Below are 13,969 nucleotides of genomic sequence, written 5' to 3'. Positions count from 1 at the left end.
GTCCTCCATGAGTGACAGCTCTTACTATATTATCTTTGTTATTTAATTTTCTTAACTAGATTGTAAGCATCTTAAAGCAGTATGCATTGACTTCTCTGGTATCTCTCAATTCAATACACTTTTCATTGGCTGATTAATACGCGCAGGGTACTGTGTGACAAATTAGAGAGATTTGAGGTGTATGGGACATGGACTCTACCCTCAAAGAGCTCACATTTAGTGGGGACAACAGACAGATATACAACATAACTTATACAGAGCCATATGATGACTTTCATGAAAAGCCATCATAGAGGTAAAAATGAAGTGTGATGAATAGCAGGAGAGGGATTCACAGGAGGGAATCAAAGGAGAGGGAGATTAATTCGAATTAGGGTCCTCAGAAGTGTTAAAGTTTGAAAAAAAAAGATTATAGTTGATTCATGAAAGTCTTAGAATGCCATATTAAACAAGTTAGAACTTTATTTCATATACAAGAGGAAAAGACATTTTCAAAATTTAACACGATGAAAGTGCTTAAAACATTAAAAGAAAGATTAACCCAAATAAGGTCATCAAGTCTCACTAGTGTTTGGATATAAAATTGCATTCCCTAGCAGCTGTACCAACTTTTGTGTGCTTGGTAAGTAAGCATTACCTCTTTCTCTTCCTCCATAATCAGGATTATGGTAAGGGTAGGCTTTTTTTTTTTTTTTTTTTTTTTTTTTTTTTTTTTTTGAGACAGAGTCTCGCTCTGTCACCCAGGCTGGAGTGCAGTGGCACAATCTCGGCTCACTGCAAGTTCTGCCTCCCGGGTTCACGCCATTCTCCTGCCTCAGCCTCCCGAGTAGCTGGGACTACAGGCACCCACCACCCCACCCGGCTAATTTTTTGTATTTTTAGTAGAGACGGGGTTTCACCGTGTTAGCCAGGATGGTCTCGATCTCCTGACCTCGTGATCCGCCCGCCTCAGCCTCCCAAAGTGCTGGGATTACAGGCATGACCCACCGTGCCCGGCCAGGGTTGGCTTTTTAATACAACTAGGAGGGAGAATATTCTGACGATAATGAAGTTACCTGTGTAGAAAGGTCTTATAACACTCGCAAGTATTAAATCCCTATCTTTCATAGCAACTAGCCCTTTAGCTATGCCACTGCAGGCTATTTCAATTAATTATGTTTCTTTTGGGGAACAGGCATTTGTGATTATGTCACTGAAATCACCAGTAGTATTCATGATCTTGAACAAAGAATTCAGAAAACTAAAGACAATGTGGAAGAGATCCAAAACATCATGAAAACATGGGTGACTCCAATATTTAAGAGAAAAGATGGAAAAAGGGAATCCCTTCTTTCTCTGGATGATCGGCATGATCGAATGGAAAAATATTACAATCTCATCAAGGAATCTGGCCTTAAGATCCATGCCCTTGTTCAGGTAATAACCCAGCCACTCAGGCGCACATACTACGAGTTTAGGGAAAGCATCAAAAAGTGTGTTTGGATGAATAAGTGATTAGGACAATCAATAAGTGCAGTGTCTTCCGAAGACAAGGATAGAAGTTTAGGCTGATAGCAAAAGACTAAAGCTAATAGACTGGGCAAATGAAAAGTTGCATTTTGGTATCAATGTGTTGAAATTATTACTATCTTCATGGTGACAACACTTAATTGTCACATGACTTCGGTCTCACACCTACCCCCAAGGGAACAGAAGAAGATGACAAGGGCAAAATCCCAAATTATCCACTGCAGTAACCATCCCCATCCCAGCTTGCCCACACAACATATTGTGGTCCTCCAGCATCATCCTTATAACCCGGCTCCGTAGAGCCTAAAGAAATGAAAGACTACCATGGTATCCCTAACTGTGTGTGATAAGAGGAAAAAATGCAGAGTGCTACACTTCATGCTGTAAAGCTCTGCCCTGCATTAGTGGTCAGGGAAACTTTACGTCCCATCGTCAAAGACTGAAGCTTCCTTGTGAACAACGGGAAAGGATTATAAATGGCCACCAGCTCCAGCCCTACGCAAGTAGCTATAGGGCCATGTCTGACAAGTTGACTCCTGTGGAAAGTCACAAGTGAATCACAGTTGTTATCTGTGGATTTTCTGTGGTTTGAAGCACAATAAAAATGTTGAGCCTTAAGCACTAATGATTACCAGAATTAAGATAAGTATCCCAATTTTGTCTTTGAGAGTAAAGAGCTGCTCAAGTTGAAGAGTCCCTCAAGTTGATTTAATTTTTAACCCCTTCTGTCCCCACATCCAGTAAATCAGCAGCTGTTGTAGAACCCAGGCATCTGCTTTTCATTCGTCTTTCTTTCATCCAACTGTTCATTCATCCACTCATTCACCCATCCATCCACCAGCTGTATTTCCATAGCTATCCTGGGCACTGTATCGAATACCAAGAAAATGTAAGATATAGTCCCCGCTTTGAGGTAGAAGAAAACCATCAAGCAAAAAAAAGGAATTACTTAAGATTTTAAAAGTTTAAAATCTATCTATCATCCATCTATCGTCTATGTATCTATCTATTGATCTATCACCTATCTATGTGATGACAAATGCTCAAATCCATGTTCTTGAAAGTCAGAATGAGAAAAAATTCAGACAAATCACAAAATCAGTGAGGCAAGCACAGTGACCTAGAAAAAAGTACATATTGTAACATTTTAATTATCCAGGGGTCAACCAGGAAATAACCAAAAATGGCCACAAGCCAAAATACTTATCACAAAAGTCTCTAAAAGTTCAGACACTTTAATAATAATACTTATTATAACACAATAATAGTAGTTGATATTTATCTAGTATCTACTATACACTACCATACAGTGCCAGGCACTGTCCTAAGCATTGTCCATTTCATGTAATTCTCATGAAAATCAGATACTTTCATTATTTTATTGATAAGAAAACGAAGGCACAGACAGGCTAAATTAATTGTCTGTAGCTGCCCAGTTAATAGGAAGCAGAGCTGTCTGACTGTAGCTCTGCATTTATCCAATATATTACACAACCTCCAGGGTAGTCATAAAGGTCCCTCAGGTCAAATACAAAACTTAGTAATTAGGCCTTAAATAATGTTTGCCTTTTGATAATTTAAATATTTTTAGACAAAAACCACTGAACAGAAGCTCCACGAACAGAAGACATTTTTATCTTTTTCTGCTAATTGGTACATAGGCACCCATCACCCGAGCAGTATACACTGTACCCAATGTGTAGTCTTTTACCCTCACCCACCTCCCACCTTTTCCTCCGAGTCCCCAAAGTCCATTGTATCCTCCTTATGCCTTTGCCTCCTCATAGTTTAGCTCCCACTTACGAGTGAGAACATACAACGTTTGGTTTTCCATTCCTGAGTTACTTCACTTAGAATAATGGTCTTCAAGTCCATCCAGGTTGCTGCAAATGCCATTATTTCATTGCTTTTCATGGCTGAGTAGCATTCCATGGTGTGTGTGTGTGTGTGTGTGTGTGTGTGTGTGTGTGTGTGTGTGTATAGAACTAGATAAAAGATAAAAATTTAGAGAAAAAGATAAAAATTTCTTCTGTTCATGGAGCTTCTGTTCAGTGGTTTTTGTCTAAAAATATTTAAATTATCAAAAGGCAAACATTATTTAAGGCCTAATTACTAAGTTTCGTATTTGACCTAAGGGACCTTTATGACTACCCTGGAGGTTGTGTAATATATTGGATAAATGCAGAGCTACAGTCCCCGTGTATATATATACACACACACACCATGTATATACATACACACACACACACACACACACACCATGGAATGCTACTCAGCCATGAAAAGAAATGAAATAATGGTATTTGCAGCAACCTGGATGGAATTGGAGACCATTATTCTAAGTGAAGTAACTCAGGAATGGAAAACCAAACATTGTATGTTCTCACTCATAAGTGGGAGCTAAACTATGAGGAGGCAAAGGCGTAAGAATGATACAATGGACTTTGGGGACTCAGAGGAAAGGGTGGGATATATATATGTGTGTGTGTGTGTATATATATATACACACACACACACATATACATATCACAATTTCTTTATCCACTCATTTACTGATAGGCTGGTTCCATATTTTTGCAATTGCAAATTGTACTGCTATAAACGGGCCTGTGCCCAGTATCTTTTTCATATAATGACTTCTTTTTCTCCAGGTAGATACCCAGTAGTGGGATTGCTGGGTCAAATGGTAGTTCTACTTTTAGTTCTTTCAGGAATCTCCACAGTGTTTTTCGTAGTGGTTGTGCTAGTTTACATTCCCATCAGCAGTGTAAAAGTGTTCCCTTTTCATCACATCCACGCCAACATCTATTTTTTTTATTTGTTTGGTTATGGCCATTCATGCAGGAGTAAGGTGGTATTGCATTGTGGTTTTGATTTGCATTTCCCTGATCATTAGTGATGTTGAGGATTTTTTCATATATTTATTGGCCATTTGTTTATCTTCTTTTGAGAATTGTCTATTCGCATCTTTAGCCCACTTTTTGATGGGATGTTTGTTCTTTTCTTGCTGATTTGCTATAACTAGATTTTTAAAACAGTGTACCCAATAACTGTCTATGTCACTAATTATCTTCTATGATATCATGTGTAACGTTTAATTGTGTGGATGCACCAGGATTTGACTAACTCATCCCACTGTTGGGTATTTGGGTACAGTTGGTTATTCATTTATTAAAGTTGTAGTATGATATACATGCAGTACAACGTACAGACAAAAAGTATACATAGAGCTCAGTGAGTTTTTACAAATGTATACACTCAGGTAACTACCACAATACAGAACATTTGCTATCATCCTAGAAAGTTCACCTGTCCCTCTTTCCAGTCAATACATCCCCATTCTCCTGCGAGCCTCAATCACTGATCAGCTTTTTGTCAATATAGAGTAGATTTGTCTTTTCCTATAAATGGAATTACGTAGCAAGTTCTCTTTTGTGTCTGCCTTTTTAAAACTTAGCCTAGTGTTGTTGAGATTTATCCATATTGTTGCATTTATTTCGAGTCTAATTCTTTTTATTGCTAGAATTCCATTGTATGAATATAACAGAATTCATTCATCCAGTCCCCTGATGATGGTCTTTGAGTTATTTCTAGTTTCAGACTATTATAAATAAAGCTTGTATGTACAGTCTGATATAAGTTATTCCATGGACATATGTTTTCATTTCTCTTGAGAACTGCAGGGTCATCAGTAGGCATATGTTTAATGTGTGTAAGTAATAGCCCAGCAGTTTTCAAAAGTGATTGTGTAATTTATACTCCCAGTGGCAGTGTAATAAAGTTCAGTTGCTCTACTTCTTCACCAAATTGTGGGTTTATGTTGTGGTCTTTTAAATTTTTACCATTTTAGTCAGTGTGTTTTTGTATCTCACTGAAATTTTAATTTGTCTTTCCCTGAAGATTTATACTTTTGAATATTTTTTCATATGCTGATTGGCCAATTATATGAATTCTTCTATAAAGTGTCTAAGTGTTTTTCTCATTTTAAATTGGATGGTTTATAGTTCTAGCAATCGTTTACAGCTTCTGGTTACACATCTTTTGACAGATATGTGTATTGTGAATATCTTCTCCAAATTGTTGGTTTACTTATTTTCTTATTGATGTATGTTGATGAGAAATAGTTTTAAATTTTCATGTTGTGTGATTTCCCTTTTCTCCTCTTGTGGTTAGTACTTTTGAGTACTAAGGAAACTATTTACTCCAAAGATTGCAAAGATATCTTTTATTTTTTTTCTTTTAGAATTTTTACAGTTTTAACTTTTTTATTCAGGAGTATTATCTGTCTTGAATTAATTTTTGTTTAGGAGGTTACAGGAATTGAGTTCATTGTTTTCCATAGTAACATCTGATTGTTCCCATACTATTAAAAATAACTTTCCCTTTTGAATTTTTTGGCACCTTTGTTGAAAATTGATTAATTGTATAAAATATTAATATAAAATATATATGGTGGAAAATACCAATGCCACTTGTTCTTGATTATTGATCAAGAGAAAATTGATTATCAGTAAGTCTGAAAATCAGGTTCTATATGTCCTGCAATTCAGTTTTTCCTTTTCAAGGTCATTTTGACTAGTATAAGTTCTTTACATATCCACATAAATTTTAGATTCAGCCTGCCAATTTCTAGGGGGAAAAAAGCTAGATGTGATTTTGACTGAGATTACATTAAATCTGTAGATTAATTTGAGGAAAATAAAGACCTTAACAATATTGAATATAGCAATTTATGAACCTGGCATATCTCTTCACATAGTTAAGTCTCTAATTTTTCTCTGCAATGCTTTGTAGTTTTAGTGTAGAAGTCTCACACATTTTCCATTAAATCTAGCACCAAGTTTTTTATGTTTGCAGTTCTACAACAAATGGAATTGTTTTATTAATTTCATTTTCCAATTACTATCAGGTAGTGTATACAAGCATCATTGATTTTTACATTTTGATATTATATTCCGTGATCTTTCTAAATTTATTAGATGTAGTAATTGCTTTGTAAATTTAGGATGATTATCTATGTAAATAAGTCATTTGCAAATAGAGACAATATTACCTCTTTATTTCCAATTTTTTATGTCTTTTTTTTTTCTTTTTGGCCTTATTGCTCTGGCTAGAACCTTCAGTATAACGTTGAAGTGGTGAGAGTAGAAATGCTCGCCTCATTTCCAATTATATGGAGACACATTTGGTAATTCACCATTAAATTTTTAGCTGTAGGGTTTCGTGGATGTTCTTTGTCAGACACAGGAAGACCCCTTTTATTCCTAATTGAGTAAAAGAGTTTCATCATGATTAAACATCGAATTTTATCACATGATTTCTCTGCATCTCCTGAGGTGGTTATATAATTTTACTCCTTTTTTCTGTTAATGGGCACATTGTTCTTTTTTTTTTCAATGTTAAACCCAAATTTGCATTTCTGAGATAAATGCATTCGGTCATGTCATATTAATCTTTTCATGTATTATAGTATTTGCTCTGGTAATTTTAAAAGATTTTTGTACCTGTGTTTAAGAATGACATTTATCTTCTACTTTTATTTTCTTTTGATGTTCTTGTTTCGGTGTTAAGATTATGCTAGGCTTATAAAATGAGTTGGGAAGTATTTCCTCTTTTATTTTCTGAAAAAGTTTGTGGAAGGTTGGTCTTAACTCAACCTTAAATATGTGATAGAATTCACCAGGGAATACTTCTGGATATGGATGTTTCTTTTGGGGAAAGTGTTTGATGATTATTTCTTAGATAGATGAAAGACTATTTAGATTTTTTGCCTAACACCTTTATTAGTTTTTGCAAGTTGTTTTTTTCTACAAACGTTTTCATTTTATCTAAGTTATAAAACTTACTGGCAAAAAAATTGTTCATAATTATTTCTTATTATCATTATGTGTTGGCAGAAGAGCTGAGGCAGGGCTTGTCTGACATAATGTAAAAGAGTCTTGGAACATGTCCTGCTTCCAGGGTCTAAAACCCCTTGTGGCCTATGGAACACCAAGCTCTGTGCCAAAGGGTGGAAGGCTGCCCTGCTGCACTGCAATCTAAGCCCAGGGCATAAAACCCCTTGTGGCTGGGAGAGAACCCAGGCTTCAGGGCATAAAACCCCTTGTAGCCTCTGGAATGTGTCCAGACTCACTGGCCCCTTGCTCCTTGCTCTCCCAAGATCATAAATTCATTGTATCTTGAAGTAGAAGAACCTGTTTTCCCTGTTTTCCCTTATCTCAAGTAGCAGAGCATATGCTAAACCGTCACAGCTACGCTTGATGCACTGCTACCTTTCTATCCTCACATCCTCATCTGTCTACCCCTACATCAGCACGTCCTCACCACCTGCTTCTTTGTTTGATTACCAGTAAATAGTATGGGCTCCCAGAGCTCAGGGCCTTCACAGCCTCCAAACTGGCATTGGCCCCCTGGACCCACCCTATGTACTCTTGTCTTATCTCATTCCTTTGACTCTGCTGGACTTTGTAGCCCCCACGACCTGGTGTTGGGTCTGATTACCCCAACATTATGTGTCTATGGGATCTGTAGTGCTGCATCCTTTTTCATTCCTAATATTGGCAATTTGTGACTTGTTTTCCTTGGTCGGTTTTGCTAGAGATTTTTTCTTTTTCTTAATTTTATAAATCCTTTCAAAGAACCAAATTTTGATTTTGCTAATTTTCTCTATTCATCTATTTTCTAGTTTATTAATTTATGTTTTTTAGTATTTCATTCAAGTTACTTTAGGGTTAGTTGCTTATCTGTTTTTAGCCTGTTAGGGTATAAACTTAGGGTCTTGATTTTAAGCCTTTCTCTTGAATATGGGCTGATGGTGATACTAGTTACCCTTTTAGTAGTGCTTTAGTTTCATTCTACAAATTTGATCTACCTCATTTGCATTGTTATTCAGTTTTAAATGTTTCTTTTTTTTTTTTTTTTTTTGAGACAGAGTCTTGCTCTGTTCCCTAGGCTGGAGTGCAGAGGTACTGTCTCAACTTACTGCAACCTGCGCTTCCCAGGTTCAAGCGATTCTTGTGCTTCAGCCTCCCAAATGGCTGGGATTATAGGGATGTGCCACCATACCCAGCTAATTTTTGAATTTTTAGTAGAGATGAGGTTTTGCCCTGTTGGCCAGGCTGGTCTGGAACTCCTGGCCTCAAATGATCCACCTGCCTTGACCTCTCAAACTGCTGGGATTACAGGTGTGAACTACCATGCCCAGCTCTTGTTATAACTTATTTTACTCAATGGTCACTTTGAAGTTTGTTGTTTAATTTCCATATATTCAGAGCTTCTCTGGATATCTTTAAAAATTGATATCTAATTTAATTCTATTGTGCTCAGAGAAGATACTCTGTAAGCTTTCAGTCTTTGGGAATTTTCTGAGACTTGTTTCATGACCCAGAATATAGTCTATCTTACTGAGTGTTCCTTGGAGACTTGACAATAATGTTTATTCTTCTTTTGTTGGGGGTAGTGTTCTATAAATATAAATTAGTTCAAAGCAATTGATAGCATTGTTGTGATCTTTTACAGGCTACTTGTTCTATCAATTATTGAAGGTAGAGTGTTAAAATCTCCACTTACAATTTTGGATTTGTCTATTTCAATTTTAGTTCTGTTAAATTTTTTTGTCATGTGTTTGAAGTTCTGTTAAGTTCTGTTATAATAACTATAAATTTCACATTTATAATTATTATAAATGTGTAACATTTTAGCACATTTATAATTATTACAATTTCCTGATTAATTGACCATTTTATCATTATGAAATTCCCTTTTTATTTCTAAAAATACCCTCTTGTTTTGAAATCTATTTTTTTCTGATAATAATATAGCCTTTCCTTTCTGATTCATTATTCTTACTTTTTGTATTTTGCATCTTTTCCCACCATTTTACCTTCAACCTATTTGTTTCTTGGATTGAAATTTCTTGTCTTAACAGTTGGCATATAATACAAATTTTTTTTTTTTTTTTTTTTTTGAGACGGAGTCTCGCTCTGTCGCCCAGGCTGGAGTGCAGTGGCGCGATCTCGGCTCACTGCAAGCTCCGCCTCCCGGGTTCACGCCATTCTCCTGCCTCAGCCTCCCGAGTAGCTGGGACTACAGGCGCCTGCTACCACGCCCAGCTAATTTTTTGTATTTTTAGTAGAGACGGGGTTTCACCGTGTTAGCCAGGATGGTCTCGATCTCCTGACCTCGTGATCCGCCCGCCTCAGCCTCCCAAAGTGCTGGGATAACAAAATTTATTTTTTTAAGTCTAACAACTCTGCCTATTAATTGGAATGCATAGACTGTTTACATTTAATGTAAGTATTTGTATGGTTGAATTTAGCTCTACTAAATTTTGCTTTTTGTTTTCTATTTGCTTCATTGCTTTCTTGTTCCTCTGCTCTTCCATTGTCACCTGCTTGTTGGGTAACTGTATATTTTTTAGTATTCTATTTTAATTTCTCAATTGGCATTTCAGCTTTACCTTGTTGCAATACAATTCTAGTGGTTGTTCTAGGTTTCAGTATGCATCTTCAGCTTATCACAATCTACTTAGACTTTTCCTACAGAAACCTTGCAAAAGTGTGGTGTAATTTAACCTCTCACCTATTTTTTATACTGCTGTTGTGTGAGATATTTATATATATGCACACACACATAATATATATTAATAGTAAAATATATGGTATCTATTAATATGCATATTGAGCCCCACAATGCAGTGTTATAGTTTTTACTTTTAAAATTTAAGAAAAAATATTTACAGTGTTTTATATTTACTTACATACTCATCATCTTCAGGCTTGTTATTCCCTTTTATAGATATAAATTACCATCTGGGATTATTTCTCTTCAGCCTGAAGAAATTTATTTACTACTTCTTCAAGTTCAGGTCTGCTTATGACATATTCTCTCAGTCTTTGTTTATCTAAAAATGTCCTTATTTCATCTTTGTTTTTAAAGGACAGTTTCATTTGGTACACAATTGTGTTTATAGTTTTGCTTTCTTTTGGAAGTTATTTCATTATCTCCTACCCTCCAATGTTTCTTATAAGAAGTCAGTCATAATTTGAATCTTTGTTTCTCTATATGTAATGTATTATTTATCTCAGGCTGATTTTACTAGATTCTTTTTTAATCTTTGATATTTTTTCAGCACAGTGATAATATTCCCAGGTTGTTCGTCATTGTGTTCTTCATGCTTGGAGTTTGTAAGTTTCTTGAAATTCTTTTTCACTAAATTTTGTGAAATTATGATATTCTTATCTGCTAATTTCAATATCTGTGTTATTTTCTGAGTCTATTTCTTTTCTCTTTTTTAATGAGACAGAAGTTTAATTTTCTCTCACGTAAAATAGGTTTAATGAGTAGGCTTTCTGGGGTTAGAATGACAATTATGAAATCAGAGACCTACCCAGATTATTTTCTGAATCTGTTTTTAGTGACTGTTTTCTCTCCTGGTTAAATGGCACCTTTTTCTGCTTCTTTGTATGTCTAGTAATTTTTTTATTATGTGCTAGACATGTTGGAGGCCACTTGAATGCCACTTGAGAATCTGGATTTTTTTCCTTTAAAGAGTTTGATTTTTGTTTTGGCAGTCCACTAATTTGCTGATGGATCACCTTGATCCTGTTGAGGCTCACTTTTTAAGGGTCTAAAGAGGACTTACTCTGGGATCGAGCAGCTCTAACTTATGGTGTTTCCAGGGTCTCAACTGAATTCCTGGGTTATCTGCAAGGTTGCTTCATTATTTCTAATAGAACCCTAACATCTTCCAACACTATATGGCCTACATAATTTCCATTCAGCTTAGAGCCCTCTGCAACTATTCTTTACCAGAGGCTTGCTCTAAACATATATAGCTGATTCCTCAGTCAGACTCAAGAGGACCCAGCCCCCACAGCAGCACCAAACTCCAAATTCTGTCTTCTCTGCCTATCAGCAGGGATGCTGTAACTAAGCTCCACTAACCTATGCCATAGTTTGAAAAGGGCCTTTGGGTAGAAAGCCAGGTGGTGGTGAGGCTCACCTTGAGTATGTCCCTTGTTTCAAGGATCACTTTCTTGTTCTGTCTGTTATCCAGTTACCCAAACCAATTAATTCTTTTATTATAATCAGTTCTGTGTTTGTTTGCAGAAGAGCAAGTACAATCTCACTCTCTGCTATTGTGGTTAAAATCAGAAACCTGAACTATTTCTTCCTACTTCATAGAAAATTCCAACACGTTTGTTTCTTAGACCACAATAGATTTGAGGCAGCAAACAAAGGTGAAAGATATAGATATTATATTGATAGCTTGACAGTAAGAGAAGATAGAACAATTATACAAAGCAGTCATAAACACTAGAAGTGATTTAATGTGGAAGCAAACAAGCATACGCATCTTAATACCCGAGAGAAACTCTGTCTTGTCACTGTGTTGTGATTTGCATGATGATGGACTTTAAGTCACGAAGAACATCTTAAGTCTACTTAAGAAAGAAAGGTGTAGGTATTGCATCTTAGAAATTGTAGAGTTGTGTTACCTAAAAGCAGAATCATGAGATTGTTTAAATCCAGGGAGATTTATAACATGGCAATACATCCTGAAGAGGTAAATATGAATCATCTAGAAAAGTTACATCTGCAAGTTAGTTCCTGATTTTTCTGAAGATATTAGGTAACTGGAAAGTTGCTGTAAAAAGTGTTAATACTGCAAATGACAAAGAGTAAATGGGATGTCTGTACTTGGCATTGCTGAGCATTTAGGCTTCCTTTCCTTGAAGCCCAAACCTTGTTACCATGGTGATGCTTGGATGCCAATAGGTCAAGAGTGTATCATGTAAAAGAGAAGGCGGGGAGGAAGGAGGGGAGAGAGAGAGAGAGAGAGAGAGAGAGAGAGAGAGAGAAACATTTTTTATTTATTTGTGTGCATTTTCTAAATCACTCAGTAGGATTCAATGCCAACTGCAAAACATTTCAGCTCATTTCTAAGAATTAACCAGAAAATGCTTTGCTTCTTTGAACCTGAAATTTTTATTAAACCTTGAATCTTAATACTATCTACCCTTAGAATTCCTTCCTCTGCCTACCCTCACTTCTGCCCTGATGCAACTTCCTCCACAGTATATCAACCAGCACTTAGGAAGCACACACATTGCATCCATCAGCATTGCTTCTGAGAAGCTGGGCCAACCCCATCCTCCTTCCTCAGGGACAGGTTGTCCCCTATATTACCATCATAGACTAACTTTGCCTTCCTTTCAGTCAATGGTAATACTCATTAGGCAGAGTGGATTCGATACACGTGTAATAGCAAATTCTCCACAAGAGAGTTTTTTTCTCCATGTGTTGTTTTTATTTTGACTGTTGATTACACCAGTTGTTTCATGCTATTAAACGAGGTTTATATACTTTCTTCTTCCTTTTATAGGAAAACCTGGGTCTATTTTCAGCAGACCCAACCTCCAATATCTGGAAGACTTATGTTAACTCTATTGACAATTTGTTGCTGAATGGATTCTTTCTTGCCATTGAGTGCTCCCTCAAGTATCTTCTGGAAAATACTGGTACTTACTGGCTTATGGATGTGGGTTATTATTGGAAAGATAACAACAGTAACATTTGTTGAATTATATTGAAGAGCAGCTGAGTGCTCTGTGACTTTTCCCAAAACGTTGTAGACCTTTTGTGAATGATGCACAGGAAAACAGAAAAGGTATCAAACTTCTAAATTGTTCAAAGACAAAAGATTTCTGACGCTTAAAATTAGATAATAAACCAGGCTGTAAGACAGTGGTGCACATAGCAAAAGTATAAAAGCGAATTCACTCTAAATCAAGCTTCAGTAAAGAGGAGTGACCAAGTTAAGAAGCAGGAAGCACTGTTAGCAATAAAGGCAGAAGGCTTCATCCAAGCTTGACTTATGGCAATGGGTGGGGGACATTCTGTGCCTTCAAGCTTCATGTATTTTATCTCTGTAGACTTTTGAGAACACAAGGAGATTGTGTCCGCAAGGTTAAATGGAAGAAACAGAAGTTTTTCTGAGTGAAAGAGTCACACAAGAAGTAGGGGAGGAGGTAATTTTCAGAAGAAAAAGAAATGTGTAGAACACAATGGGCATTCTTTGAAGCTTTTAAAAAATAATTAAAGGCTTTGAATTTATAGTGGATAAACTGGGGTAAGGTACACAGAGTGAAAGATACAGAAAGGGCTAACCTTAGCTAGTGAATGATGAAATGGTCAGGGCAGAAGAGTTCAGGACTAAAAGTCAAATTAAACCTTCACATTCTGGCAGATTCTGAGTTGCTTAGCAAAGAACCTATAGAAGGATTTGTCAAAGTGGTAAGGCAGAGGTAAATAGTTTGAAGCTAGAGGATGGAAGTAAGATGAGAGTTTTTAAGAACTCAAGGATTGAAATGAAATACTGATGTAAAATAAATAGTCCAAGGCCAGTGTCCAGATATCCAGCCCATAAAAGAGACTACATGCAGACACCTACGTTGAG

The 13,969-nt window shown here is 36.3% G+C and overlaps 1 protein-coding gene across 1 annotated transcript in view; it reads left to right on the top strand.

Annotated features, from left to right (window-relative positions):
• Window positions 1-13,969, top strand: part of DNAH9 (dynein axonemal heavy chain 9) — a 380,960-nt gene that overhangs the window by 52,422 nt on the left and 314,569 nt on the right. The window contains exons 14-15 of the mRNA XM_003818106.6: window positions 1,175-1,416; window positions 12,896-13,031. Coding sequence (XP_003818154.4) covers window positions 1,175-1,416; window positions 12,896-13,031 — 378 coding nt within the window. The remainder of the gene's footprint in view (window positions 1-1,174; window positions 1,417-12,895; window positions 13,032-13,969) is intronic.

This window comes from Pan paniscus, chromosome 19, assembly GCF_029289425.2.
Source record: "Pan paniscus chromosome 19, NHGRI_mPanPan1-v2.0_pri, whole genome shotgun sequence".
Classification (NCBI taxonomy): domain Eukaryota; kingdom Metazoa; phylum Chordata; class Mammalia; order Primates; family Hominidae; genus Pan; species Pan paniscus.
This window is presented reverse-complemented; position numbering and strand designations above follow the sequence as displayed.